The sequence below is a fragment of the Hirundo rustica genome, chromosome 3, assembly GCF_015227805.2.
Source record: "Hirundo rustica isolate bHirRus1 chromosome 3, bHirRus1.pri.v3, whole genome shotgun sequence".
Taxonomy (NCBI): domain Eukaryota; kingdom Metazoa; phylum Chordata; class Aves; order Passeriformes; family Hirundinidae; genus Hirundo; species Hirundo rustica.
This window is the reverse complement of record NC_053452.1, coordinates 89,513,525-89,529,989: the sequence shown is the minus strand read 5'-3', so window position 1 is coordinate 89,529,989 and position 16,465 is coordinate 89,513,525. Positions and strand designations below refer to the sequence as shown.

Below are 16,465 nucleotides of genomic sequence, written 5' to 3'. Positions count from 1 at the left end.
TTATAGATGGTTTTATGGTTTTTTGAAGTAAATAGTACAGAAGCGAATATACAAAGTATTATTTAAACACATTTTTTGAATACAGTAGTACATATTTCTCTAGCCCATAGCAATATATCAATACCTTGAAAAGACATAAAATAAGCAAACATATAGCAGGCATTCCACTTTAGCTATTTTTCCTGCAAATGGAGAAAGAAGCCTATTTTCCTCACATTTTACTGTGTATCTACTACATTATGAAATGAGCAATCTAAGTATTCAATTTACTACATTTTCTTATGTTTACTGACAAATTGTCTCAGTCCCTTTTTATTAATTATTTTTTTAATAATGATATACACTATCAAAATTGCAGACAACTACTTAGATGATGTTTTGATCTGTGATGAAAAGTTGTGAATTAATGCAGTAACTTTTTATAAGGAATTTTTAGCATTTCTAGCAATTTTGCAGTAGAATCAATGAAAGCCTGCTTTTGACTAAAATATTTATTCAGAAACACACAAATCTGCTTAAAAGGATCCCAAAATATTATTTCATTCATATTTTCTGCATGTCTGTCTTCAAGTAAACTTAGAATTAATCAAGCTTTTATAAAAGATGCTTCAAAAAAATCCTATGACAATTAGCCAACTTTAATTCAGCCCTAAAATATGTTTTCAGAGTAACTTACAAAAAGAAGGCCATTCAACACTGTGCACATCACTTCTACAAACAGGAAAGGTCAAACTTCTAAACAAATACTGCAGATATTAATAAAATATTTACTTTAGGAATATTCTTGAACAGGTACCAGTTATATTACCTCTTACTTCAAAAGACTAGTTAAAACTCTCATACCTAAGAGTAACTGGTTTAAAGAATTGGTAGTTCATTTACATTGAAGATGAGATTCCTTATGAGTCTAACATGTAAGGACTCTTGTATTTTACATGATACTCATACACAATTTAAAGGATATTTTAATACATTAGGTGATTTTGTATAAGCTACAACTGCTGCCACACATATCTTTGATCTTCTGGGATACTTAAACTAAAATTTATGTGGGGATGTAATTTTTAGAGAAATGCATACATGTTTCCAAATTATTTCATGTGTTTCAAGAGGAAATAAAAAAGACAATGAGGAGAACTGCTCTAAAATGTTTAATATGTCAAATATATTACTGTATAAAACTCTTATATAAATCATGACATTACCAACATGATGACAGCCTTCCTACTGTAAAATGGTTTTTATTTATCGAACATATTTCACTGCATTTTTATGTCACATTAGAAAAACTGAATGTGTAAACAGAATCTTGTAAGTATTGCTGTTGCTGGAAACTATTGTATCCACATAGTTTTTTAAAAATCAAATGGATACAGCAATTAGCTTAAAACATTTATTTGTGAATGTATTGAATACATATAGATATATTTGAGGATATATCTCAGAAAAGTTAACAATTTTTGTAGTCACATAACACATTCAAGACTTTCAGAAATTAACAGAGAACTTTGTGTTGCAAAATATAGTCTTATTTCTCTCTTTTTTAAAATTTTCAGGTGACATCAAAGTAACTTATGATATGAGGTCTGGAAACATCTGGAAAGCTGTTACTAAAGATGAGACAGATGCTGTTTTTACCTCTGTTTCTCTGAAATACAGGAAATTCTGCATTTCTCAACTCTGTCTATGGGTCTTCTGGGAACTCCAAAGTGATGGAATATTCAGAATACAGAAGCTAAATATCTGCTATCACAGTTATGGTCATTTTCATCTCCTTATTCCATTGCAGAGAAACATTACAGAATCGATCTCTGCAGGTAACAGGATTCTAACAGGATTTTTTGCCATAAGCTCTCTACTGTTTTGCTCATCAGAAGAATATCACAGATGTTTGTCTCCTTACCATGAACTATTTATGAACCAATGTTTGTAAACAGCAGAGATATCATAGCAGTCCCATAATCATTAGTTCAGGTACTTAGGTTGTTCAGCATAACATAAGTAGGTACATAAATCAAAATCAAAGGTGGAAAAATATTAGCCACTGTAAAAAGCCTATTTCCCTTTCTAAATTATGAGTCTGTGTGTCTAAAAAAGAAACTGGCACTGAAAGGCTCAGAAATGTGACAATGGCAAACTCCAATTTAAATAACTTGTTTTTCATAATTTATTTATTATATCTGCTTGATATTATAAGTTTTATACCTTATGATAATTTTCACTTAACCTTGTTTCAGACATCAGCTGAAAAATATTTTGTCTCAGTTCATATTTCTAGCTGTAAGGTGCTATAGACCAAATAAAAATAATCACTAGCATCTAGAACAAAGAGTAGGTGTCATGAGAAAGCTATTGACAGGAGAGTGATAAAAGGAGTTTAAAAAGTCCTGGGAAAATCTATTTAAAAAAGGGACTTCAGAAATTACTTTGGAGCATCAAGAAAGTATTGCTTTTAGAAAGGACAAAGAAAAAACAGAATGCCTAATTTCGGTAAAAACTTCATCTATTGTTTCTCCTTAGAGATGAGTCATTTTCATAGATTTCCTGAGAACAATACATGTAATTTCCCTACACCCTAAAACTGATGGCTTTAACTTAAACCCCATGCATAAACCAGTTTTTCAGCTTCTAGTTTAATATCTTTAAAGCTGCAATGAGAACAAATAAGATGACAAAGCTTTTGTGTATTTTTGTGCTGTAATGACATATGTTGCCCCTCCCTGTTCTTTTTACTCCTCTCCAAAACTGTGTGCTTCCCAGAACTGTTAAATTTATATATATATATATATATATATATATATAAATTGACAGCAATAATAAAACAGCAAGAGGCAAGTGGTCAAGAATTCAGCCTGCCTACCACCTGAAAGATTTTTCTTAAGCTGACGAGTCTCTCTCTCCCTCGGAGCCCGTGCTCCATTTTTGCCTCGGCTAGCTTGAGAGAGAATCCACGCTGGAAGGAATTTTCCCTTCAGGGTCCCAAAAGATCCCAGAGGCTACAAACCTTTTCCTTTAGAGAGAGCAGGTCCCCGTTGATGGCAAAATGAAAGAGACTGCCCTTGGTCCGGGGCTAATCACGGCTTTATTCAGTCTCTGCTCCTGCCCCTGCAGGGTCAGGAGCCCAGTTCAGTTCCTATCCCTGTCCTGGTCCCAAGAGCTAGAGAGAGATTTCTGCAACGTCCCAGCGCTTTTACCCAGAGGGAAGGGCCCAGAGGGACAAGCCACTACCCAATCAGGGGTAAGGTGGGAGTGGAACAGAGTTGGGTTACATTCCAGTGTGGGAGGATGAGCGGGGAGAAGGAGCAGGGACAAACCTTGTGATACATGGTGGTACAGGAGAAACCATTACAAAACCCAGTATAAAAATGAAATAAAATATAAACCCAAATAATGCACTGCAACACTAAGCTGCCTAATTTATTAGCAGAGTGACATAAGTATTTCTATAGCATTAGCTATTTGACTTCTATATTTGCGTGAAATGAAGTACATTAGAGGATAATAACTCCTTAATGTAATACTGTGGACACCCACATCCACAGTCCAGGTTATTTCCAGTTTATTTCTTTCAACAACACATATGTTATTCTATTGATCTAATTTCCTTTCTACCATAACTCATTAAAATGTTACTGAGTTAATGCACATGCTGGCCAAGTAATCCGTATTTCTGAAAAGAGTAGGTAAAGCTTTGATTTGAACTCTCTCTGTATCTATGCAATACCTAATTGTCATGGGTTGGCACAGTTTGGTTTTTTAGTTATGGAGGAATTGCTTTAGTAAGGACAGGGACCTATCACTAGGCTAGTTTGGGATATTGGCATCTGTTTTGACCACTGAGAATGTCAAATGCGACTTTGGGAAGAACACATATAAAACGCTCATTTCATGGCCGGGCGGCTGGGCTGGGCTGAGGCGGGCCCAGAGGAGCGGCCCTGGCCGGGCCCTGCCTCGGCCCCAGCTGCTGCCAGCAGGGGGCGCTGGGCAGGCGCTGCCGCCGGGCCCTGACGGCAGCTACGGGCCCGGCTGGGCCGGGCCTGCCCCGATTTACACTGAGGGGTGGGCAAAAAAAGGCATTGATGATCCTGCCTGGTGTTTTTGATTTCAGACTGCCCAGGTCCTCTGATCTCTCGGTGTGAGTTCTCCCCCCCTGCCCCCCCAATCCACCAGCATGGCCTTGAAAATCCAACGCCATGAGCTGCAGAGAGAGAGAAAAAGACTCTGTGCAGATTTAACCCTTTCCTGGCAAAATGAATCTTCTCAGGCCCTTCCCTGAGAGAGAAAAGAAAGGGACAGAATGAACATAGAGAAGAAACAGGATGAAGTGAGTGGAGCGAGAGGGAAAGGACTATTGGGACAAGGGATTTAGGAGTTTGCCATTCCATTTTAGGCTGGACTCTCTTACTGAGTGGTGAAAATGAACTTTATATGTAGATTATCCCTTTAAATTGTGGAAAAGATAAGCATTTGGGGAGATAATTGTTTAGATTTGAGTGTGGATTTGAGCAAAGGTGTTTGTGATATTAATCCCATAAGATGCTTGAACAGAGATAGAGATGAGAAGCCCTCTGCGCCAATAAAGAAGTGAGAAGATATCTGTGTACCTTGAGATGAAGAATCCTTTGCTTTTGGAGTTATTAATTTTTAAAAGGTGACACCCCAATATGCAAAAGTCTAAGACCCATGACCCATAAGCAGCTTGGGAAACTGCTGATGTAATGGGAGGGATCATGGAAGCAGGTTTCCCCGGGCGGCTGTTTTTGTGACAGTTAAAAAACCCACAAGAGAACTGTTCTAGGTTGCCAGTGGGATCCATGACTCCAAGAGGGACTCCTCTCCTAAAGATTGGCGAAAGACTATTTTCAAATGGTGAAACTGACTGAAAACCACAGGTTTTGTCTCTGTGTTGTTTTGTAGGAAAGTTAACAGTTTGTAGGGGGAGGGAGGAGTGGTTTTTGGAGTTTCATTCTGTTTTGTTGTAGTTTTTCCTCAACTTTCTTTTTCCATTCTTTTAGTGTGTGTGTTAATAAAACTATTTGTTTATTTTTAAGCTTGAGCCTGCTTTGTTTTTCTCCTAATCTTTCTCCCACAAAAAGAGGATAAACACTAAGACCACTACACTAAATTTGGTGAATGTGAAACCACTAAATTAAATTGTTTTTCCACTGGGTTGTTGAATTAAAACCATTACACTAATGTATAATATGTAGCATTTCCTGATATTTTTTCTATCGCAACCTAACATGTATAGGGAAAATTGCTTCCATTGTAATAAGGAGGCGACATGAACATCCTGAGTTTATCCGATCCATATTACTTGAACTAATGAAGGAAGTTCTACATCTAATTTTAAAGAGAGGTTCATGTCTACCTCCTAAGAAGCAGGAATTCTAGGAAACATCTTAATTCAATGATCTTGCCCTTCCCTTCCTTTCTTTATGTCAGCAGCAACTCTATCTGCCGTTCCTGCCAGCTTGCCTTGCCACTTTACCTACATCTACTAATAGTTCTCATAAAAGAATAAACCACTGTTAAAAAGTCTTGTTAGAAAACCCTAGATATTTTCTGGACCATCATTTATGATTTCAAATTATTCTTCTATCTTGATATTCTCTGCAATATTTTGTGCTTGTAATTACACAGGTTTCTCACCTTATGAAAACTGTTACCTTTTGTCTCCCATTTCATCATTAATTAAACTTGTTCCTCAGTCCCAGCCAGAGAGCTGATCTTGGACTCACTAGCTTTATGCCCTCTCGTAGTTTTCCCTGATTTTGAATACATTTTTTCAGGTGGTTGTTTTTTGTGGTGGGTTGTGGTGTGGTTTTTTGTTTGTTTGTTTGTTTGTTTGTTTGTTTGTCTTGGAACACAATTGTCCTCAGAAAGCATCACTATTTTTACCAAACTCTCTACTCTTTCTTTCAGGTTCCCTTTACAAAACTAACAGCTTCATGCTTGCCAGAAGAACATGGTCTAGTGCCTATACTCTTGTTTATTTACCCTCTTTTTACTCATATATGCAGTTAAATTGTTCTTTGGATCTTTTTCATGTAGAACTTTCGGGGAATTTATGAATGTGGCCAAGGCTCAGCTACAAATATTTCAACATTATTTAAATTCAACAGTTCTGCTTACATGTCCTGCCTTGCTCTTCTGTTACACTAAATTTTCATTTCTATCATTAAGATTAATTCTAAGAATGGAATTTTCCAATACAGTAAAGGCATGTTGATAAATTAGGCAATAAAAATTCTGCCATTTGCCCTAAGTTTTCCATTCATCCTGTTTTCTTTGCATTTAGTATGTAGTACTTAAGGAGATTCAGTGGTGGCTATATAATTAATAGCCCAAACCCCTATGTCCTCCCAATTGTCTTGATCAAACCCTTGCTTATCAATTACTGACAAAATGTTTGAGAGGGGTTTTCTGTACACCTCTTGGCAAACTTATTTTACAGCAGTGATTCCTAAACTTCTGCAATAATGGTCCTCCCTATAACATTCTTGCAACCTTGAATATACCATCATGCAATTATATCAATCATAAATTTTTTAACTGCTTAACCTGCATGTGTGAACATTTAACTTAAAGTCATGGTCTAACATTGTTCCATGATCTATGATATGAGAGCACAGTTTTGTTGCACAAATATTATAATCTGTCTCCTTGCAGGAAGAAAACCTCTCTATCTAGGGCAAACAGCTCAAGAGGAAGTTTTACATTAATGGCATTTATAGAATTTTAGAACTCTTTATAGCAAAATCAGACAACTGTAGTTCCCGAATGTACATACAGGAACAAAGATGCAACTTTGTTTTATACTATAGCTAATCATGACTTCATCACCTTCCTACCAATTTGCTGTGGTAATTCTGTCCTAAACTAACATCTTACATAACTGATTCTGCCCAATTCATGTTCTATCAGCTTTTGTATTCTTTGACCTAGCCAATGTGTATTCTCTTTTTCTTCTGTACCACTGTCAATAGCATAATATATGGTCCTGTTGTACCCATCTCAGATTGGTGTTCTGTGGATAGTTTTCAGAATTTGGTAACCACTGCTCGATTTTGTGATTCCTGTTATACCAGACTCAAACTTTCTAATGACCAGACTGTTAACTACTGGCAAGTTTAATCCACATGCCATTTACTACTAAATAAAGTAGTAATCTACCTATGGAGTGTGATTACCTTGGAGTAATCTACCTATGTCAGTGTGTGATTGCCCTTTGTGATCAAGTCTATAATCCTGACAAGTTTATCAGGAGAAAAAGAGAGGAACATGCAAGACAAAAATAGATAAATAGTAGAAAAGAAGACAACAGAGGAATTAGATTTCCTCAAACTGCTTTCAGATGAAATTCTGTATTTTTCTGTCTCTTCCTTTTTTTACAAGAGTCCTGAATAACTGGTTGCATTTTTCCTAGCATGAGTGATCAACACACTTATGAATTATGCCTTTTACCCCTTTTCAATTCTGAATTTTTCACTTTCCAATATATGTTAGCGATGTGTGCTACTGATTCACATAGCTGCGCTAAGTTCCCAGGGATTCCTAGCTGCAAGCTTCAAGAATTCTTAAAAATTCCATCAAATATCCCAGAGAATCCTGGCTGTGTGTATATATATATATATATATATATATATATATATATGAAACCGTGCACAAAAATATTTGGAAAAAATTACTTTTTCTGAGGAATGTTAACAAAAGACTGAAGTTACATGTCTCTCTATAGATAATTTCTGAAAAAGGCTTCAAAAATCAATATCTTGTGTCAAAAGCTGTTTTTGAAAAACAGCTTTTCTTAAAGATGCTTCACTAAGCAACTTGTACATCTTCCCAGTTATGTTTGGGGTTTTTTATCTCAGCAGCTAGTGGAAACCTTTACCTTAATAGTAAAAAAAAACAAGATATCATATGCTCCTGATTCCGAAATATTATATCCATATCTTTGTAGCTTAGTAAATGACAAGTAAGAGTATTGTCATGTAACACTGCAATTATCTGCTATCCTTTATCTCTAAGAGACCCCTACCTTTATAGGCATAACAGTGAAGACTTCAAAATCGTGCACCAATGCCAGTTTCAGTAGTTGTACTCCTCTGTTACTTAAATTTTGTAAATTTTCAGTGCAGTTGTTAGTTAATTAATGTATTCTTCAATTCCTACATGGAAGTGTATAGCAATTTTCTGCACACTTAAACTGTTGCTCTGTTCCACCTTAGCAGTTCTTGTACATTGAGGAAGAGATTGTGTCTTTTAAGCCATGGCTCAGGGAAGCTGTCAGCACTTGCTGTGATTTGGTTTGTTGTGCATACAGGGAGAAACCCGCTATATCCATTAAGCAAGGGAAGATTACTTCACTGATGCGCCAGGCCTTCCTGACAGCTCAGCAGGAAAAGAAACCATTTCCAACTTGCTCCAATTTTTGTACTTTCACCAATTTGCATATATTTTCTCTAAATCTCCATGTTTGTTTTGTCAATTTAGTTTGTCTCTGCTGGTCAGGTACATGTCTATCTCTATGTCATTGTAACAATTGACTGAGAAATACTAATTCTGAGGGCTGAATCTAAGCCACCATTGATTTAATAAGTATTGTAAAATAAGAAATTAATAATAGGTAAACTGACAGCTATCTTTCCAGTCTTTTAACACAACTGATAGACCTCCTGTAATTCATGATGCTTTTATGTTCTTTGAAACATAGTCTTTTCTACTTACATTAAAGATAGCAATAAATTCAACATATATTTGCAATTTTTCGGAGCACAACAGAAAATGGAAGAAATTAATTATTCCAGTCCTCACCTGTTTTGCAAATGCACATTGGTTTTCCATCTACTTGTGCCAAGCAGGTTGAATTGTTTATACATGGATTGTAAGGCAGCTCACAGGGGCTAAAGCGCTGGTGGCAGAAGTCGCCAGTATAAAATGGAGGACAAATGCATACAAACTGCCCTGGCTTCACAGATTCAAAACACGTGGCTCCATTCAAGCATGGTTGAGATTCACATTCATTTATATCTTCACTGCAGTCTGGCCCTGTCCATCCTGCTGTACATGTGCATCTGTAGGGACAAAAAAAAAGGAGAAAGAATATTGCCATGGCAGAATAAAAATTAACTGCTTGGCTCCACCACTTCCAACCCTTTCTATTTTGAAAATAACAAAAAACCCCCAAACAAACAAAGCACCAAAAAAACCCAAACAAAAACCAAACAAACAAAACCAAACAAACAAACAAAAACAAACAAAAAAACCCCCACCAAAATCAATAATATATTTCTGAGACTAGCTTTTATTTTCCTGGCAATTTTATCAGAATGCATTATGAACAAAAGTTATATTCAGGTTACTCTCCCAGAATTTATCTGAGCAAAAGATCTTATTCTAAGCCACAGTATCGCTTGGAGAACCATCTGGTTTAGGAAATGCAGACAGAATCATGTTTAGACCATTTTTAAGATGAAACAACAGTGCAAATTATCAAATATGAAAAGTAATTTTTCTAAATGTTAAGGATAAGAAAGACATTTTTTCATATGTGGGAAACTAGTAAGTACTTCAGTGTTTGGAATGAAATGCATCAGGTAGCATATCCAGCATGCTTAAGAAAGTAGGAGTCATGAAGGCTCCCAGTTTCATTGTGTTCTTTCTCTATTTTGAATGCTTTTCTGAAGATCTGCTAATAATAACACAGAAGAGAAAAATTAGACCAAAATCTAAATTACATCTGATTGTAAGGAACCTAGCTTCATGAATTAGATAAATATATTTTTCTGTTCATAATATAAATATAATAAGGCCCTGTGAATTCAAAGAAAACAATTTGCTAATGTTTTCAAAACTTGCAGAGCCAAATTTCTTCACCAGCTGCAATAAAAGAGATCTCTATGTACTTTAAAAGTCATACATTCCTGTTACTTTCACTGTAAATAAAATTGAATTTATTTTTGCTGCTCTTTGGGAAGACAAGAGACAATATGAAAGATGAACTATTCCAGCTCTTGTCTACTTTGATCAATATTGATTTGAGTTATTAAACCATTCAAATAAATCTTCATAGTTGTAATTTGATAAGAGAAATTGTTTTTAAATAAAACCCACATTGTTTAATGGAGAATCTGTGATGTAGTTGTGTTCTGTAAAGTACAAGTATTGCTTGCCACATGAAAGGCAAATTTCACCCCTTAAAAAAAAAAAAAATCAGTCTTTTCTTTAAAATTTTTTGCTTTCTGCATTTTTTATTTGTGGTATACAATAACCATGTCACATGAAATGGAATGGATATTACAAAGGAATTTTATCATTTTAAAGGCCTGAGTATTTTAGGATTAAGGATTCAAAAATCAGGATACTATATTTTTCTCATGTTAAAAACTAATAGTCACTACTATCAAAAAGAATTCAAACAATCTTAAAGTAAGTGACAAAGATCACTTTTCAGGATTCATTATTTATGATACTCAAAACATACTTTTGGAAATATGGTTAAAAATGAATAAATTCTCTGCTTATGCACAACAAACATACCTGCTTTTGCTATACATGGCAGAATACATTTATTATCTAGGAGCAACATCCACTGAATAACACTGCATGCCCAATCAGTGCTTGTCTTAAGTAGTCAATATATAAAAACATCAGACTCTTACAAATTAAGCACCTCCAAATGTCTCATACTGAGCACAGGAGAACACTCTGACCCAACAGATCAGAACACAGATGTTAATTGGTTTACAGCTGCTGGTTTTTTTGTTGACTTCTTTTATGAAGTTGTGAATAAATTACTACTGATGCACTACTACAAATTGGTATGCAGCACTTGGCTATGCCCCATTTTTAGTTTAAAAAGCTCATTAAATGGACAGCCTTTCACTTCGTATTAGGAGAACATGGTTCAGTTCTGACCTGGTCCGACTTTATGGACATAACTGAGGTGCAGAGGAGCAAACATTAAACATGTTTCATTCACTTTTTTTTCCCTAATGAGCTTCATAACTGCCTTTGAGTTATCAAAACTATTCTATGTGACTACAGGGAACACTAGGTCACTGAAACTCAGCAGCTACCTGCACTACACAACTAGCCAGTCCTACCCTGGCTTCATGCCAGCTACCAGCTGAGATGCAACAGTCAATAATAATGCAAAGGAGACAATTAATAACAGAGCTTTTCATACTCCTTTCTGGATTATTAAAAAAAAAGTTACTGGAGTCCTCATTAAATGTGGGGGGAAAAAAAAAAAAAAGAAACATAGAAGCATCTATCCTGAGGCCCAGTTTTAAGAACCAAGGCAAAATTTTTGTCTTAATGAGAACTGCTACTTAAAAAAAAGGTAAGGAGGTGTTAGAACTATTAAAAGCAAATTATAAATTAAGTTATTACAGCTGCTATTCTTGGGAATTAACTGATCGAAAGACAAAATCTCAGACTTTTTCAGAATCAGTAATTTTTTTTCTCTCCATTAGAAAAACCAAGATGATTTCTAGAATTCTCAGGGGAAAGAATATCCTGATAGATGCTTTTAAGAGCTCATATAAAGATAGTCAATGCTGAATTTCTTTCTACTGTTTTATTGACTTGCTAATATAAATATTTTTCTTTTCCATAACCAAATCCAAATATATCCATTGATATTAGAAAACCAAATCATGACTTTTATGTAAAGTATTAATTTTAATAATGTACACCCCAGATACTGCTTAGATTGTGACATGTGTAGAACTCCTCCAACACATATAAATCAGCTTCATAAGTATTATCTCTTTGCTTTTCATACATGTCCTGGTTTAGGGCAAATTTGTGAGAGAACCCCTGAATGGGGTCCCTCTGGGAAGCAAACCCAAACGGCCCCTCCCCCTAACCAGTCCAGAAAAAGTCTTCCTTGGAGAAAAGTAGAAAAAGCTATTTATTTAACAAAGTGCCCACAAGCATAAAGAATGAATAATATGAAACAATAACACCTCTCATTGCTGTGAAATGGGATGGTAAATTCAGAAAGTCCTTGCTGTGGATAGCTCAGCTTGCTCAGTCTCTTATCAGTTCCTCCAGTTCTGGGAAAATGCCATCCTGGGCCCTGAAAGGGCACAGATGTGAGATCCCAGTGTCTCTCTGGGTTTTCAGTCCAGAGGAGGTTTAAACAGACCAGAGGGAAAAAAAAACAAAAAACAAAAAAAAAAAACAAAAACCCACAACAAAAAACCAGTCCAGAGAGCTCCACTGCCTCAGCTAGCTAAAACTAAGAGCAAAGCAGGTCTCTGTGCCACTGCTTGTCTGTGCCACAGACGAGCACAGTCCAGGAGCAGAAATGCAGAGGAGTGAATGCTGTTTTCAAAATAAACTCTAAGTGTCTTCTTTCTCCCCTTTCTCTCGCAGAACTAGTCTCACAGCAGTGATCCTCTCTCTCCAGGATCCTACTCCATGGGTCTCTGCTTCATGCTCCTCAAAGTTCCTCCTCTATGATGATCCTCCCCTTACCAGCTAACCCCCTATTTTGTCTCACTCGTTTGTTGTCTCCACTGTTGGATATAGCTATTACTCATCAGGGGCAAGGCTGTATTGGGTAATTAACACAGCTGTTACTTATCAGGGGTTACTTAGTCTTAAAGGTGCAGAACTTAACATACAGTATAAACAGAACAGACAGTTGGGAATACAAGCATCAAAAAGTCACCCCAGGACAATACATCCCTCCATAAGTTGCAAAGCTTTCTATAGAAGCACAAACAAAAGGAGAGGGCAATGAAAATGTAAAAGTTTTATTCCTGGGTTTATATTTTACCACCTGTTTTAACATTAAAGTAAAAATTTAAAATTGCAAACTGAAGTCATTAATTGTATCCAGAGAAGTATTGTTAATAAGTTCCTCTGTCTCTATATGATGAGTATTAAATTTAGTTCTTACCTGCTTGAAAACTCCCTTTCTACTTCTCACATTCCAGTGAAATATATCTGTATCACCTGCCTTATATTCTACCTTAAAGATCTTAAGGAATTAAATAACAGGGAAGAGTCTTAAGAATACCTGAATTGTTGATTTTGAAAAAAAGTTTCTGAGGTTCATCTAGACTCCCCTGCTCAAAACAGGTACAACTAGAGTTTCCTCATATCTGTATCCAGCCTGGTTTTGAGTATCTCAAAGATGGAGACTCCGCAACCTCTCTGGGCAGTCTATTCCAGCACCTAACCATGCTCCCATTAAAAAAAAAAGGATTTTTTTTTTTACCCTCATGTGGAATTTCATGTTGTTTACCTTTTGCCCACTGCATATTTTCCTGTCATTTGATAGCCCTGAGAAGAGTCTGCCTCCATTTTTTTTCTCACCCCCTTTTATCAATTATTTGTACACACTTGTGAGAGCTTCTCTCAGCAAAACCATTTTACAGCACACTAACTGGAGGGGCAGTCTCTCCTGAATCTTAAGATTCTGAAGTGGCAGTCTGTCAATTAAAAAATCATATTGGTGAGTTTATTCCAACCTAGTTCACCTAGAAGCTTTGGAAAAATGCCAAAGCTTAACAAAGGCACATGGTGTGACTCTTAGGGATGGGCCTGTGCAAGGACAAGAGCTGGGCACAATGATCCTTGTTGGTTCCTACCGAGTGTATCCTGTGTTAAGCAGTAATGTAGATTATCATTCCAGAGCAGAACAAATTTCAGAATAAGCCTTTTTTTTATTATTATAGTCCTCTTCCTTTACTGTAGAAAAATACAAGAAACCACTCCCTTGAGTCTTCTGTATAATAAAATCCAGAAAATATCAATCAGAGCACTTATCTTTGCCACAGATAAAGGTGGTTTGGCAGACAAAGTTTCAATATTTAAGAAGCACCAGAACTGATTTTTCCTTGGTGGTTTAGTCAAAGCAACAGGAATCCTAAGCTGAACCCTCAGCTACAGTGTGCCCGTCATTCAATTGCCTCTTTGACAGATTCTTGATGAGAAATGGCAAGACATTCAGTGACGTTTAGGTCAGCCTGATAGCCATACAATGCATGCAACAATAGGCCATTCTACAGTAAGGATTTATGTTGTTTGGTGCTTTCAATGAAATCAAGCAGCAGCCTGAGAAACCACAGTGCTCAGTGACAAATTTATTCCTTGTAAGCTAGAGGCTATTGGATCATCTGAAGTAGTGAAGTAAGAGCTTGCTTTCAATACATGCACAGCTTGAAATTTAGGGCATCAACACACACCACAAAGCTCCAAGGACCTACACTTCCAGTCACTACAAAGGCTTCAAACACTCATGTTTCTATCTCTTCTTTCCTCCTACAAACATTTTTTTTTCCTTTCATACTCTGAAAGTTTAATATATTCTTTCTTCCACAGACTTCTACCAGATCTGTTTTACCTGCTCTCATATGCCACCCCTAGATCTGCTCAAATTTTCACCTATGCCTCTTCTCCTCTCCCCTAAATTCATTTCAGCCTGCCTTTACTATCGTTACCATTATTCATTACCTACTTTATTCCTAGAGCTCTCTATTTGTAACCAAACAAATGTGACACCAAATAACTAGAGAAAGTATTAACCTGGGCTGCAGTGCTTATGCTCTGATGGAATTAACAATCTTGAGGGATATAGTGACTTGTTAAAGAAAATAGGGGTACTGATCTAGTATTGATACCCAACTGAAATGAACAAAAACTCTCTAACAGTTTAAATTTAGAAAGTGTATGTTTATTACGGCGCCGGACTGTGTGCGGGATAGCTCCCAAATTCACACCGCAATTTACAGGTGATCACAGAGTCCTTTTATTTACAAAAATATTGAATACCCAAAATACAAATGCATTTTCATAACCCTGGTACATCCCATTCCCCACTTTGTATGGTAATTAGCTCAAAAGCTATTAAGCATGCGTAATTTGTCCTTTGAAATGGGTCGGTGGTCCTTTTCATGGGGAGGGGTTGCCAAAATGAGGAAGTAAAGAAGTCTTCCTCGTTCTGACCTTTCTACCTTTTCAATGCAAATGTGATAAATGAACCCTTGGTAGGATTCCTATTTCCTGTCTTCGTGACTGTTCAATGGGTTTCTGGGCAGAGGAGGCCTACAATTGTCTTATGTTCCTAAAAGCTATTTATCAGTTTCTGTATTCTTCATTATAAACACAGCTAACCAAACATAAAGTTGACAAGTAATCAGTTATTCTAATATGGAAGAGTGATCCCAAACCCAATTTCTCTTAGTTAATTACTAACTTTTAATTTCAGCAAAGCCTACCTATCTACTTTAGTGAATTTCAGCAAAGCTTATCTCTAACTAAAATCTTAACCCCTCTAAAATCCTTAATTCTCTAAAGTTTATGTCTCAATAGGACAGCAGTGGAGTAGTCAGGACCCTGAATTTTAGGAGAGGAAACTTTCAGTTGATTAGCAGTTTAGAATAGATTTCAGTATTTGGGTCCATGGGATCCCCTAGGAAACTGCCCCAGGGAAAAGGGATCTGACCAAAGCTGGCAGCTCTTTAAGGACATTTCCTAGAGCACAGTTCTTGATTTCCACACAAAAGAAATCAGATAAAGAAGGTAGAAGACCAGCATGCCTTAGTAAATATCTTCTGGGTAAACTGAAGTGTAAGGAAGAAATGCACAGCTGAGGAATAAGGGCCATTTATCCTGGGAAGAATATGGGATATTGTCTGCATATGTAGGAGTGGCATTAGGAAAGCTAAGGCCCATTTGGCCTAATTTGACAAGAGCTGCAAAGAATAAGAAGGGATTTACAGGTATGTTTACCACAAAATTAAGACTAAAGAAAATGTACCTCTGTAATAAATAAGATACTTATTGAGAACTGGCAACAACCAACAGAGAGAAGACTGAGACATTCAACATTTTTATTTGCCTCAGTTTTTACTCTTAATCTCACTTCTCATATCTCTGAAGCTCATGCTAGGTACTGGGGGACTGAAGTAATTCCCATCCTAGGAGAAGGTCAGGTTTAAAGAACCTGAATATACCTAAGTCCATGGAACTCCATGAGATGTACCGCAGGGGCCTGAGGGAATTGGCTGATATAGGTCTGTCCAAAGGATTAATCAGTAAATAAGCAAAGACCAGTTTGTCCGTCTTCGAGTAAATTGATAGGTGAACATAAATTGCAAAAATTATACTTAGAAGAAAGTCCACCTGCCTTTATCAGCTGTTAGAATAAGGGTATGAAGCTAAAATTAGAGAAAGAAATATTATCTTCATCATACACACACATAACATTTTTTAATTCAACTGAGATGTAGATACTGGCTTATGGGAAGTATGTACACCACCTGCAGTCTACAATCTGAAGGGATGGCTAAGAAAACATAAAGTACTTGGGAAATGGTACCAGGTAATAACAGTCATGCATGGATATTGACCCCAAACTGGAGAAAAATTATTCGGGAGGTATATTGTTGGGAAGAGATAAAAATATTAAGTTTCTGCTACTCTAATAGCGTCTAAGTGTGTC

The 16,465-nt window shown here is 36.4% G+C and overlaps 1 protein-coding gene across 1 annotated transcript in view; it reads right to left on the bottom strand.

The window, feature by feature from the left end:
• Nucleotides 1-16,465, bottom strand: part of EYS (eyes shut homolog) — a 718,062-nt gene that overhangs the window by 459,423 nt on the left and 242,174 nt on the right. The window contains 1 exon segment of the mRNA XM_040058168.2: nt 8,818-9,077. Within this exon segment, the coding sequence (XP_039914102.1) occupies nt 8,818-9,077 (260 nt within the window).